Raw genomic sequence first — 14,846 nt, 5'->3', positions numbered from 1 at the left:
ACATGCAGAAAGGAAAATATCACAAACTAGAAGGAACCACGAAGCAGAGAAATCTAAAAATCACATAACCCTAATTACGATTGCAACCCAAATCGCATCACAATCTCGTCCATCACCAATCACGAGTAGCTCGCATAAGGGCAAAAACACTTCATTGAAATTACATGTTTTAAACCATAGCACCACCTTTGCTTGAGTTTCTCTTCAACTGCTAGAAATTGTAGTTACTCTTAATTTTAAAATTATCATAGCAGCTGCAATTTAGTCCTCCGTAAGATGTTGAAACACTTATATCCATCTTTTTGTCAAAATTTTTACATAAACACGCTAACATGCCAAATTGTGTGAATCCATGATGAGTTTTAACCTTGCCTCATGGAGAACAACCCATCTTATTGGTCTTGTTCAATAAGGAACCACATTCGGTAAGGATCATTGAGATGTGCCCTTCTTGCGTATAAACAAACCCGACACGTAGGATTATACGACTCCAGTGTGGTCCCTCTTTTACTCAAGGCATACATGGAAACTGTTCGATATAATGCCTGAGAGAAATGTCTTGACTTGGAAGGCCATGATCAGTGGGTACTTGAGAAATGGAGACACAAGATCTGCTTCTCTTGTATTTGAGGAGATGCAAGGGAAAACTCAAGTGACTTGGAGTCAAATAAGGTGTGGGTTTGTTAGGAATGGAGATATTGTCACTACTCGGAGGTTGTTTGATGAGGTTTTTCGTGAGTTGAAGGATGTGTTAATATGGACTGTGATGGTTGATGGGTATGCTAGAATAGGAGAAATGGAAGCTGTCAGATTCAGAATTGTTTGGTGTTCTTTGTGTGAAAAATGTAATTGGCAATGTTAGGGGACTTGTTGAATTACTGCGTTTAGCTTTTGGTGTGGTGGTTGTGAGGTTCCTGGTAAAAAGTGATTTTTTTGTTATTAAAGTATATGCTTTTAATTCACTTCAATATGTATGTGAAATGTGTGATTTTATTTGTCAATTACGCTGATGTTTGAATTCAGCAGGCCTTATGCTCAATTCAACCCACAAAAGATATAAAAAAGGTTTTTAGCTTATATAAAAGTTATACTCATGTTTTTTTTATTCGGTTTTAAATGTTGGAGGAACCTTCTTTGTGGCATCTAAAGTGCTTGAGTTGGTAGAAAATGTCGGTGCAGTAAGTGATCTTTCTGGAAAGGCAAAACTTTTCTTAGTTCTTCCGGCTGCAATGTTGGACGTGTTCTTCATTTTTTGGATTTTCATTTCACTCTCTGCAACTTTAAATAAGATTCAGGTATTCATCTTCTAAGATCGTCTCAATATTCGTTACTCCCTGAACATCATGTGAGCTTTTCTAGTAAACGAGACATAAACTACAAGGCTACAAAATTTTCACTTTCTTTGGAAAACTTGCCACTTTCCTTATTTTTTATTTAAAGCACCGTGTGGGTAGTAATTGGCAGGAGTATTGTTATGCGTATGATGTTTTCTCACTTTTGTAGAAATATGACATGACAGTATTATTGATAGAATTAGCTAGCAAGAGAAGTGCGCAGATCGAACCTAGGGTTCCTTCTCGGAGAGGACTGGTCAGGGTGGGAAACAGAAGCATTGGAATAATGTGGTGGAACTTGATGATGATCGGAATCGTGAAGCAGAGGTGATTCTGTTCAGAGTTTGATCATTTTACTCAAGTGGTAAAGGTTTGTCTCGCAGAGATTACCGATCTCGGTGGATGCGGTGGGGTTCTCGCCGGCGTACAAGGAGGAACAGGGAGGGAGAGGAAGGGAGAGAAGTTGGGCATGAAGATGCATGGAAGGATTGAGTCGTTATAGAAAAAAGCAAAAATATCTGGAATACCATTAGCCACCTAAAAAAAAAATAGTTTCTCTAAGAAGGAGATCAAAGAAGCAAAGTTTTGAAACAAAGTTTGGAAAAGAAAAACATATTTAACTTAAAAACGTTTGATAATAGAGGGACAAAAACATGTTTAACTCTTTATTTATTATTTATTAGTATTATCAATTTAAAAATAAAACTTATATCATTTAATAAAATAACAAACAGTGTATTGTGATAGTTTCAAACATGACAAAAGATATGTGATAATATTTTATTAATTTTAATAAAATTCACAAAAAAAAAAATAAACAATATATAATAAAAATAATAATATTATTCGTAAATTTATTATTTTAAATTTTTAATATTGAGATTAGTATTTAGTTTTATGTCAAATTTAAATAATTTTTTTACATAACAAAACTAAATGATTATCTTATATACTGTAACAATATATTTAATTAATTTAAGAAAATAAAATATGTTTAACTTGTCAAAATTTTAACATTGTTTTATAACTTTTTTATATAAAGAAACAACGAACTTTTTACCAAATTTAGGTTAATCTAATTAAAATGTTTATATATAACTTTTTGACAAATTAAAAGTAGTTATATTTATAATAAATTAGAAATTAAATTGTATTTTTTTATTCAAAATGTAATATCTTTTATAAAAAGAAGACCCAACTCTGACCCAGTGTTTTTATATATGAAACAAACATTATAGTCTTATTGGAGAACAACATATATTTGTGCTTCTCTTTGATTGCTATTAGGTTCCAAGCAAACTCGCTGTTTCTCGCTGCCCGCCTAGTTTAAGTTTGGAGAATTGATTCAAAGATAGAGATATTTTGACAACATTTTTTTTACAATATTTTAATATTATTTACGTGTCATGTGATTAGTTTAGGTTAGTGTTTATGATTATTATTATTGATTATAAAATAATTTTTGACCAATCACAAAATGACATGTTAAAATATTATCTAAAAAAGTTGTCAAAATATCGTTATCTTTGATTCAAACAGTCAAAGATAAGTCATTTTCGTATAATTTTTCGTTTACTGGCCTTGGATGGATTTGAATACGTGTACCCAAGCATAAGAATAAAATTACAAAAATGTTGAATGATTCTTTTTTATTGGAATAATTGAACATACAATCTTTAATTACGTAATTATAAAAAAGTTGTTAAAAAATATGGTTAAAAAAACATTTTTTTAACCTACTGTATGCTTAACGAGTCTTTAATATGTTAATAATTTTTTTCACAATGAACTATTTATTATTATTTATTTTATTATTTCTATATTTGAAACACTAATAACAAATTTTGTAAAAAGAAAAGGTTAAGAAAACATTTTTTTAAAACTTATTACTTGTGCGTCATCAACGTGTTTTTCTTCGACCATGAAGATACATGAGTTTATTTAAGGCTATTATTTTCCAGTTGACGTTATCTATCATTGAACTGAACATATCCCAGCAAAATATTTAATACGTGCAGGTCATCATCAACCATAGGTTTTCTTCGATCATGAACACGCACAAGTTATTATACTTTTTTTTTCATTTAACATTATATATCACTCAACGCAACAAACCTCATAAAAGAACTCATCACTTACATTTCAGCAACGATTTTCGTATTCGATCTGCAATAATTTATTTAAGACGTCTTTCATTTAACATTATCATTCAGGACATCTAAAACATTTTTCTTTCCTTCCGTCGATCGTGAAAATGCAAGAATTTATTACTAACCTTATTGAATTAAAGCTCATCACATGGACGTGAACCTGTTGTAGTCAACATCTCTGTTTTAGTTGTCTTGATTCATATTGCTCTTAGCCTGTTTCTCTTTGGAAGTAATAACAAAGGCTAAGAAAATTTTAAAAAAAAATTATGTTATGCTCTGTGAAGAAGCGAATACCATGTTTTTATGAACTTTATAGCTTGAAGATTATTATAATTTGTTTCGTTGAAGGCATGTCTGTCTATTCGTTGTTATGTTGTATTCTGTAAGGGTCTTCTTTTAACATGTCATATTTGTATCAATGTGCTAGACATTTACTGTCTGAAAAATAAAAGATTTTATTAAGAGGCCAAAAGCCTTACACCATTGACAATAGTAGTCTGCAATTGAGAAGGAAATTCATAAATGTTTCTCTTTCTCCCAAGCAGAATCAGATTTGCGAGGGAGGTAAAGTTGTTGTTAAATAAATTCTTGGATACCTTGAGAGATAGCATATAGCTGCATGTGTTAAGAGTTTGGAAGCTTCCAAGGCACTTCCCTCTTTGAGACAACTGGAAATCCGATCGTGTCCGGGTTTGACAAAGCTTCCTTTTGGACTGTGGCGTGTTATCAGTCTCCTTGAGTTGAAAGTCACCAAAATGTCAATGGAAATCAGTACTCATCCTTCCTCCCAGCTGTAAAGTCTGCTCATAATTCTCCTCATCACAATCAATCATCTTTGCATGGTTAGTTGCAACTCAGGCCTCCCTCTTTCATTCATTTTCCTTCACTTTCCTTTTCAGCTCACACTTACAAACAGTTGTTTCGTTGGACAAAATTTAATGTTTGGCAGTCAAAAGATGTTTGTCAACGACGGTTTGTGATAGCTGAAGGAATATTGAAGTTGAGTTAAGTTTGCTTCTTCGTGGAGAGATATGAAGTTGAAAATTTGTTATTTTCTTGAAATAATGTGTGTTGTCACTTGTTTTTCTTAACGAAAGAATCTCTACTAGACATATTTTTTCTGCTTCTGTTGTGTAATACAAATCTCAACAATGTTTGGACTTGTTCATCCTGATTTGTGAGAGAGGAGACAATGGGACTTGTTATTTAGTCTCCGCCAATCAATCCATGGATGAATGCTGGGTATGATTGGGTAATACAAACTCTGGTTTCACCGGTGGAGTGTGTACTTTTGTCGTTGACATGTATTTCTTGAATTTCAGTCGTTAGAATGAAATTATAAAGGTCTATTCCAAACTATAAGTGGAATTTTATATGATTTAAATGTTAAATGTAATATCTTTGCAATATTATATTTCAACAAAATATTTTATTATCGAAAGTATTTTTTTAAAGAAAAGAATGGTCAAACATGTGTCTTACTCTAGTATAAATTTTATTAACTAATATTTCATTCAATATATTTCCATTAGATTATATTTTCAAAACACATCGTAGGATAGAAAATTTCTTTTACATATATCTTGTATAATAATATATAATTATCTAATACCCAACTTAAATAAATTAAAATCAATTTAATGCTTATTTTGCAAAATCTATTACTATATATTTCATTTAATTGCTTAATTTTAACCCTTGAATTACCAAAATTTATTTTTCATATAAGTATATTAAGAATGCAACATCAGTATAATGTAAGGAGGCTATATGTGAAGACTCTGCTAAATAAATGAAAAACAAAGTCCCTCAGTGACAACAGAAAAATAAAGAACCAAGCTCTGTATACCAAATGGAGGTAGAACCATTATACCACCAGAACACGGTAATTTAAGAATTCGTAATGGTTAATAATTAGAAAAATAAAAAGTTAAAGGCAATGAAATCCTGTAACTCTTCGTACATAACGAAGGCCACTAAGGAAGAAGTGAGAAACGTACATGGTCAGCGCCAACCTTTAGCGATGGTCTAAGTTAAGGCACATGGTATTTTCCATTTACACAATGACATGTGAGCAAGTTGATTATCACCAACTTGATGGACAAGAACAGATAAGAATCTAATTCATTACTTAATCCTAAAAGCTTGGAACAAAGCACTTCCTCAACTCTCTTCATGAGGAACTAACCTTCCCAACCCTACTCTACATACCATACCTAGTTATTCCTGGAGGATTGACTTGAGCTAAATGGATTCCTTGAGTTCTGGTGTTGGCTTCACTCCAGATCAAAGGTGCTACCATTGAATCCAAGCTCAGCATCCTCTTCTTCGATCCGCCGGGAGATCCTTCGAGCGTCAACCCTCCTAAACTCTCAAGTGATGTCAGACAACTTTCAGTGGAACAGTCAGCCCCTTGAGGCTGGAGAATAGGTGGTACTTCTGAAACATGCATTCCACCTACCTCAGAACATACTGGGGGGAAAAACCCAACGTGATCAACTAGGGAACTTCTGGGTGTTTTACTTTCCAGCCCTTGAAATTTTTGGCCATCTGTGTCCATAATTATGTCCCCAATAAATTGATCGGCTAACATCTTACATGCTCGCTCGAGCATGCCCATGTACCTCCGCTCTGCATCCTGGCGAATTTGCAAGTGCTTCTCAGCCTGCAATACCATAGTTCTTAAAAATAGTAAGTGTTAGGGTACATTTATAAGATATACCAACTATTTTTTTAATACAACACTGAATTAAACATTTTCAGTTATTATTTATTTAGTTCATATCTGTCCACATAAATAAGGGAGATGAATATAAAAGCAAGCAATCAACTCATCATCCTGGAACCATGCACCGAGTCTAACTCCAACACCAATCAATATAGTCTCAAATAATGTGCCAAAACTATAAAGCACCTTACATTGTGAGAAGGAAATTTACCTCCACTAGTAAGTGTAGTTTACTTTGCACTTCCATTTGTGCTCTTAATGCCTCCTTCACTTCATGACCCCTACACGTGACATTTCAACTCTCAATTTGTTTATCAACAACCATTCATACATCTGGACACGAATAAATTGTTTTTCAAGATACCATGGAATTCTTACTCGTTTGCATCCGAAGTTGGTAACTTTGGAGATGAGTTGTCAGTACCGGGGCTTTCTTGAAGATACGAACCTGACATCCCTTGCATGGGTTTTTCAATAAATGAGACCAAGTTTAGACCAATACAAAAGCTTATAATATAAACATTATTGTTGGTGTACGATTTTGACCCTGTTTTATACAGACGTAAATTCCAGAATCAACCTTTATTTGATCAGGGCAACAAAGATAAAATGTGACCCATCCATTGAAACAGACATTGATACATCAAAGTGAAAAAAAAAATGTGGCATACTTTCAAAAATAAAGATAGATAAACCTACCATCTTTGCAACCCTCATCAGAATCTTTTCCTGATTGCTTACCAAGCCTGTACTTCTGCAATGCAATGAACAATAGTATAAAACAGAACATTATCATAAAGTTTCAATTTCACCAATTATTATGCAATCAACTGTAGCAAAACGAACCTGAAGATGACTTTTTAAATGATAGAGCGTCAAACCCTTGACATTCATGGTTCTCATGATCGCTTTAGGAGTGGCTTCTGTAAATAATAATTTTAATAATATAGCAGTGATGATATCACTCATGTATATAGCAGAATTTCCTAGAATATATTCACAAGTCATAAATAACCCCACTACAGATTGAGAAAAAAGTAAATATGAATCAAGAAAAACAAGAAGACGATTAAATCTCCATGATATTTAGAAAAAATCTAAAGTAATGTGCACTTGACTTGAAGAACATATCTTCAACATCAGAACCTAGGTTAATGTATCAATTACTGAAGGCTTTGTCCTCCCCTCATTCCTGGATAGTGGCATTGTGCTAGTAAAAGCTAGCTAATGATTTTTGGGTCCTAGATAAAGTCCATTTTTATTGAGAATTGTATTGCATTACAAAAAACACGCAGCATGAGTTTGTGGGAAGGATGCCTACTGAAAAACATACAGAAATAGAAGGCAACAAACTACTACAGTGACGAAAATCAACAGGCTGCAATGAAATTGAAGACACAACCAAAAAGAGCCTTATAATAAGCTTTATACTCTAGTGACTAAAACCTAGTATTCCACATTGTAATCATTTTAGGTCCTTCTATATGCAACTAGCGTGTTTGGTAACACATTACGAGGCCTATTTGATGTGGTTTGCCACATCTCAATAGATCCTACCAGTTGTTGCTTTGGTCCTTTGACGTGATATCTGCTTCCAAACACACATTATATTGTCTAGTTTATCACATTATTCAATATTCAACTTGTTAGGAAATAAGCAAAATATTAAGGTTTGCTCTGATGGTTAATGTTGGGCAGTTACATTATTTTTGTTTATTTTTTCATTTTTTTTCGAGGGATAGCAATATCTAGTGCATAATTAAGCCACAGTACAAGACACACAATCACTAATTCCAGCAAAGTTTTCTTTCACGCCACAACAATATGCTACACTAATAATTAGGAGAATAAGCCCATATATAATGCAACCAAACCTGCAATTCCAACATATACCACTACAACTCAGATAAGAAAGGCCCCTCCTTTCCCTGCTACCTAACACTGGCCTCCATGAACAACAAATAAAAGCTCTGCACGAATCCCAACATCTATAAACAATTTCCTAACAGTACCAGGCCAACAGTACACAAATTAATAACAAATTTCACCACAGCACGCCAAAAAAACACAGTAGCAGACATATTAGCATGAATGAAATATGAAAGGGAAAAAATTACTCACTACTGGCACCCCCAAGTTGAGTGACAGCGTCAACAAAGCGTTCGTGAAGGTCAGCGGTCCACCGAAGACGAGGTTTGGGATCAGAGGTGAGAACAAGACAAGGGTCTCCGAGGTGAGCGTGATTGGAAGCACCCTGCATGTCTTCCTGCCCAACACCCCCTTCATGGGGATGTATCAACCTAGAAAACATCCTAATCCTGTTCTTCTTCTCCTTGTTGCTGTTGTTGTAGAGTGAAACGTTAAACCCCACGAAAGGAAGAAGAGAGAGAAAAGGAGAAAACGTGGGTTTGTTGTTATGTTATGGAAGATGGAGATGACCCATTTGGTGAAAGGGGAAGCAGAAAGGAGGAGTGGGGCGAATGGGGAAATGGGTATGTGAAAAGCACAAGACTTTGGGTTGAGAGGCCAAATGGAGCTGGCACTGTCACGCTTTACTGGGATTTTGTCACTTTCTCCTGCTTTACCTTTCTTCTTTTAAACAAAATAACAAATTAAATTAATAAATTCAGTACTGTTCATTTGCACTTGCCGCTCTCTGCTTCCCTCCCATCATTTTTCCATACCCATTTTTTTAGGGTTCATCTTTTAGGGCGTCCATGGGAATTCCAATCAGTTACGTCAAACTCTTCTTCCTCCGATTCAATCTCATCAATTACTTATCTCTAAAATCTTCAATCATTCCAATTTTAATACTTATTATTATTCAGAACACCGAGTTTGAGTTCCACGTTAGTTTTGGTGAAATATATTTTTCAAAAAAGAGGTATTTTTCCTTTTCGGCAGGCATGAGCATTATGCTTTGATGATAGTGATTGTGGTATGGGCTGATGATTACAGAGTTTAGTCCAAGACACATTGTCCATTACTAGGTCTGTGGGCTATACCAGGAGTCCATTGGATCCAATTGTGGTCCTATCCACTACGTGAAAACACTGAACATCTTTCTTTTCTCAGGCACACACTATATACAAATTAGTGATACAGCTTTTTATCTTAACAATGACTAATACATGATCCTTTTCAACTTTTCCTTCTGTAGGTGACAGAGGACTAAAGCTTGATTTTATAAAAGAATAATTTAAGAAAGAGTAATTGCAATTCTCATAATGTTCCACGAAAATTGAAATTAAAGGGGGTGTAAAGTTAATGACTGAAACATAAGTATACAATAATTTAGATAATTAAAAATATTTATAATTTTTTAATTATAAATAATTTGTTTTTATTTTTTTAATTTTCAAGATTTTTTATATCTTAAATATTTGCTAAAGGATTCTCTTAATTTTTATACCACATATTTGTTTTTGGTACCACTCCAAAAATCTATTATTAAGGAATGTATCTTATGTTGTATATAAACTCATGTGTATTTCATATTTTATCTGATGTGGGACTTTGTTTGTACCCAACAAAATTATAACGTTTTTATCTCTGTTTTTTTTTTATTATTTCTAGACAAATTTTTATACTAGATGATATTTTACTTCTACGTTCTTCATGCAAATCAATAACGGGATGAATCATGTCTTGGTAAACTTTTGTTAAACTCTTGAAAAGTGAATTACGTCCACTTCCCCAGTTGTTTACAGAGGGGGTTAATTTTGATCTTTCAGAAGAGAAAGCGTAGGTGGAAGAAATTGCATGAACTTAGAGGGTGTTGTTGCTATACAACTGGTTGTGAATTGTGTTCATGTTGAAGATTAAGGTGTTGAATTGTTGGAACTACGTAACGTTAGACTATGACTTAAGACAAAGGTTTTTTGTCCATAGTTTGCATCATGGAACATACACTTGCATGTGCTTAACACCATGAAATTTGGTTTAAATATTTTTAAAGGAAAAACAGGCTGTCACCATGTTAATCTCATATTTTCTACTTTGATGGTCTTTTATATCCACAAGTTAATGCTTTAAAATTTGTATCTCATTGTCAAACATGTTCATCAAAGATTTGCTTGGTCAAGTAGGTACCACCCCTTCTCATTTTATCTTCTTTTTTCAACCCAAACAATACATTCATCTATCTTCTTTTAAGTAAACACTACTTTTGCTTCCTTACATACAATACCATCAAATTTTTCATCTCATTATTACAATCTTTGAATATTTGAAAGCTCCTCTTTCTGGACTTTTACCATTTCAATTACACTTTTCAGATCATCCAAAAAATATTCAAAATACGGTTTTTTTTTTGTTAAAATGTGTTTATATTGCGAATTGTTGAATTTAAATTTCTTTCACTGTTTAACCAATAGCCCCCTCAATTCAATAGAAAAAATAATGCAAAAATCTTACCCAAAAATAATCAATCAAATTAAAGAAAACATATTTATTACTTCATTTATATGTACATTATACTTACTAAAATGAAAGTATTATATCAGGAAAATTAATTAGTGAAGAAAAAGAAAAAAATATAAAATACTTGAACCGCAATTAGTATCATCATTATCAATTGAAGAGAATTATGTTAACGGGACATGGTGGTACAGTAGTAATTCCCTACTATCTTTCTCCGTAGATAAATATTTATCTTGTATCTATCTTCATATTGTTCGTTTGCGAAGATTTACTATTACTGCAGATTAGCAGACACAGATTTGAATGAATTTTTATGTTCGCTTTTACAGATTTGCGAACAAGTAAAAGCAATGATTTGGGAAATATATACTTTTTTCCATCTTCGCACATTTGCACGGATTTAAGATGATTTTTAGATAAATGTTTTGTTTAACTTCTTTGTAACACAACATTGTATCCCATTCCATAGTTATAATTTTAGTCATTGTTTTTATTATGTTAAATCATAAGTAGTACATAAAATATTATTAACCAAAACAAACTTTTGTTCTCATATTTATAACACTACCAAGTTTAAAAATATAAATTATTTTTTACTTATATGATGAAAGTTGGTATACATATATAATATTTTCATTTAACGAAGGTTATTATTATTGTACTTGTTTTATGCAATGATAACATGTTCTTACGTCTCCCATCATTTCATATATATTTTTAATTAAATAAATTTTACATTTTTTCTATTTTTAGATAACTATATTATTTGATATATTCACTTTTTTTATTATGAATATTCAATTTGATTATAAAAACAAAAAATTATAAAATTATATTTATGATTAAATTATATTACTAAATTACATTTTTTTACTTTTTAAAGTTAATTTTAATAATTAATTTTAATTTTCTCTTTATAAATTTTTTTATAATTAAATATAACATTAACAATTATAATTTTACATTACTTTAATAACTATGGACATTTTGGTAATCTTTTATTTTTATCAATTAAATAAATTTTTAGGCTTAATAGCCTTTTTCGTCCCCAGATTTGCTTATTTTTCTCAATTAGGTCCTTCCTTCTAAAAGTGTGTCAAATTGGTTTTTACTTAGTAAATTTTGCATCAACAAAGTCTCTTATGTTAAATAGAACCAAACGGAGCTAAGAGATTGATTATCTGGCATAGTGCAGTGATAACGTGTCAATTTGAATTTGTATGTGTGGTGACGTGTGAGTGAATTAGAGGCTGACATAAGATTGGGTGTCAATTAAAACTTCATCCAATGTTCCTCTTTTTTCTTCTCTTCATTCTCATTCTCCACACTTCCTCCTCTCCGACACCATCATTCTCCAAGGCAATGCTACTCTGCAAAACCTCAACAACACTTTCCAACTTGGCTTCTTCAATTTCTTCCCAAGCCTAGGCCGTCGAAATTCTACCTCGTCATCCGCCGCACCTCTTTGCCCAGCCCCAACACCATCTGGGTCGTCAACCGCCTCCTTCCCTCCCCCTCCCAAGCCGCTCCATCCCTTGAACTCACCCCAACCAGTCAGTTAACCCACTTCAACACCACTCTCTGGACATTCGTCGTCGCCGCCGCCGCCACCAACCTCACCCTCTAGCTTCTAGATTCCGGAAACCTCCTCCTCCTCACTTTCGACGGCGTCGTTTCATGGCAAACCTTTGATTCATCCTCGGACACGTGGCTCTCCTACCTCTACACCTTTCACTTTGTTGCGCCGTTCTCCCTTGTCGCGGTCTTCGGTTTCTCCGAATGCGCCATCGAGACGAGCTTCTGATCGCCGACGATGTTCCGCCTCGAGCCCTTCAGGCAGGTCAAACAATAATCGTGGAACAACCAATCGGGGTCTTGGCAGATGTTTTGGTTCAAGTCGGAGACTCTATGCCGGGTTCGAGGACTCTACAGGGGTTCGGGGTTTGCACTGGGGAAGCATCCATCTGTGAGTGTGTGAGTGGGTTTGAGCCTTTGATGGTCATGGGTGGGGTTCTGATGATTATTGTCAAGGTTGTCACCGTGTGGATGCCGGGTGTGATGGGGATGATGGGTTTAAAGATCTTGAAGCTGTGATGTTTGGATTCGGGAATGTGAGTCTGGTTAAGGGGAAATCTAGAAGCTTTTGCGAGCGTGAGTACTTAGGTGATTGTGGGTGCGTTGGGCTGAGTTTCGAAAAGCATAGTGGGTTATGCAAGAAATTTCGTTGTTCCTTTTTGGATTTTTAGAATTTAACTGTCGATTCGGAATTTAACTGTCGATGGTGAGAGTGGGGTTTTGCATGTTAGGGTTCCGAGCGGGGGATCTGGGAGGAAGGTGTTTGATTGGAAGGTTTTGAGTGGGGTTGTTATTGGGTCGATTGTGATTTTGGTGGTGGTGGTGGTGACATTGTTGGTGATGGTGAAGAGGAGGGTTGAGAGGAAGAAATTGGAAGAGGATGAGGAAGATGGGTTTTTGGATGAAAAATTACGTCAGCCTCTAATTCACTGACACATCACCACGCATACAACTTCAAATTGACACGTTATCACTGTACTGTACCAGGTCATCAATCCTTAACGTTGTTTGTTTCTATTTGACGGAAGGGACAATTTTGATGCAAAATTTAATAAGTGAGGACCAAGTTGACACTTTTTTAAAACCAGGAACCAAATTGACACAATCGAGCAAAACTGGGGACAAAAGAGGCTATTAAGCCTTTTTTTTATCTATCACAACAGTTAAATTCTACACTAATTTTTACAAACTTTACTTTTAAATTCATTCTTACTCACTCCAAATCCATTCAAATAAACAACAATTAATTCATCCTCAAATTCATCCAATCACTCTCCCCAAATCTTTCCTCCAAAGTAAACACATCCTAAAGTTAAAGGCAGACATTTAATAACTTCAATAAATTATCTACTAAGTTATTTGATTAATTTATAAGTTATTTAACCAATAAAAAGTGTCTAGTAATATTTCAAAGTAATTTATTTAAAAATTTTATAATATTTAAAATATAAATTAATTCAACTAATTTTTAACTTCTTTATTTATTTTTTATTATTTTTTACATTTCAATATATTTTCTTATCATCTTTAAATTTTTTTGTACTTATTATTACTCATTTTCAATTTTAAAAATCTTCATATTGGTGCTCTCAATACTTTAATAAAATTACCTGTTGAAGCAAAACTATCAAACTTCTAAAACAAATAAAAACACTAAAATATTAATAATTTATTTATTTATTACAAATCTAAATATATCATTACGCAATATGTATGGTATAAAAAATATTTTTTTAATCTATATAATAAAATTTATATAATCATATCTTTTTATTTTATTTTATATTTATCAACAAATTTATCAATCAATTATACTAATTATTTCATATTCAATAAATTAAATTATCTACTCACAACTTATAAGTTAAAAGTTCATGAGCTATTAATTACTAGATAGTTTATAATTAAGTTAAAATTGTTAATGGGTAAAAATAAATTAAAATATGTATGAAAATCTCTTAATACGGTGTCAATTATATAAAGAGATTTTTATACATATTAACTATAGTTTATACTACTTAACCAGCAAAAAGAAGAAAATAAAAAGATAGAATGTTCTATATTCATATTTATATATAATAAAGGTTTAATGTTTCAATAGGTTCCTATTTTTGTTCAGAATTTGAAATAGGTCCCTTTATTTTTTGGCGTCTGAATTAGGTCCTTATTTTTGTTAATTTGATGCAAATAAATCTTTTCCGTCAATTTCATCAAACGTGTGACGTGGCCTTAGACGTGTCAATACTGTCCTCAGGCCACGTCACACATTCATTAACGCCGTTTAATGAAATTGACGGAAAGGATTTATTTGCATCAAATTAACAAAAATAAAGATCTAATTCAGACGCCAAAAAATAAAGGGACCTATTTCAAATTCTGAACAAAAGCAGAGACCTATTGAGACATTAAACCTATAATATATAACATATGAAACACAAGTTAGTAGGTAGGTACATACAGGGTGATGTGGTCCTCCAAGTCAGCAATAATATGCCACCGTACAAGTCTACGTGGAATTCCATATCAATGTCATCTTCTGCAGATTAAGTGGATCTTCTTCTCATTGCATGTGCACTCAATCATATTTATAACTCTCCCCTTAATCAAATGTCTTAATCACATTATGTATATATATAT

At 33.0% G+C, this 14,846-nt stretch overlaps 1 protein-coding gene and 1 pseudogene across 2 annotated transcripts; one reads left to right on the top strand and one right to left on the bottom strand.

The window, feature by feature from the left end:
- Positions 1-5,311: 5,311 nt before the first annotated feature.
- LOC124825518 (protein PHR1-LIKE 2-like) lies at positions 5,312-8,657 on the bottom strand. 2 transcript variants are annotated; one of them, XM_047298148.2, is made up of 6 exons: positions 8,334-8,657; positions 7,059-7,135; positions 6,912-6,966; positions 6,591-6,669; positions 6,424-6,493; positions 5,312-6,149 (listed from the first exon to the last, which is right to left on the bottom strand). In XM_047298148.2, the coding sequence occupies exons 1-6, from the start codon at positions 8,521-8,523 to the stop codon at positions 5,688-5,690; spliced, it is 933 nt and encodes a 310-aa protein (XP_047154104.1). In that variant the 5' UTR covers positions 8,524-8,657; the 3' UTR covers positions 5,312-5,687. The 2 variants fall into 2 exon arrangements, with proteins under 2 accessions (XP_047154104.1, XP_047154106.1); XM_047298150.2 differs by having other exon boundaries at positions 6,591-6,660.
- LOC148194633 (G-type lectin S-receptor-like serine/threonine-protein kinase SD2-2) lies at positions 8,634-13,256 on the top strand (annotated as a pseudogene).
- Positions 13,257-14,846: the final 1,590 nt, after the last annotated feature.

The sequence above is a fragment of the Vigna umbellata genome, chromosome 8 (genome assembly GCF_029865625.1).
Source record: "Vigna umbellata cultivar VRB3 chromosome 8, Vumbellata_1.0, whole genome shotgun sequence".
In the NCBI taxonomy this organism is placed as follows: Eukaryota; Viridiplantae; Streptophyta; class Magnoliopsida; order Fabales; family Fabaceae; genus Vigna; species Vigna umbellata.
The sequence above is the reverse complement of the archived record's forward strand: the minus strand, read 5'-3'. Positions and strand labels throughout refer to the sequence as shown.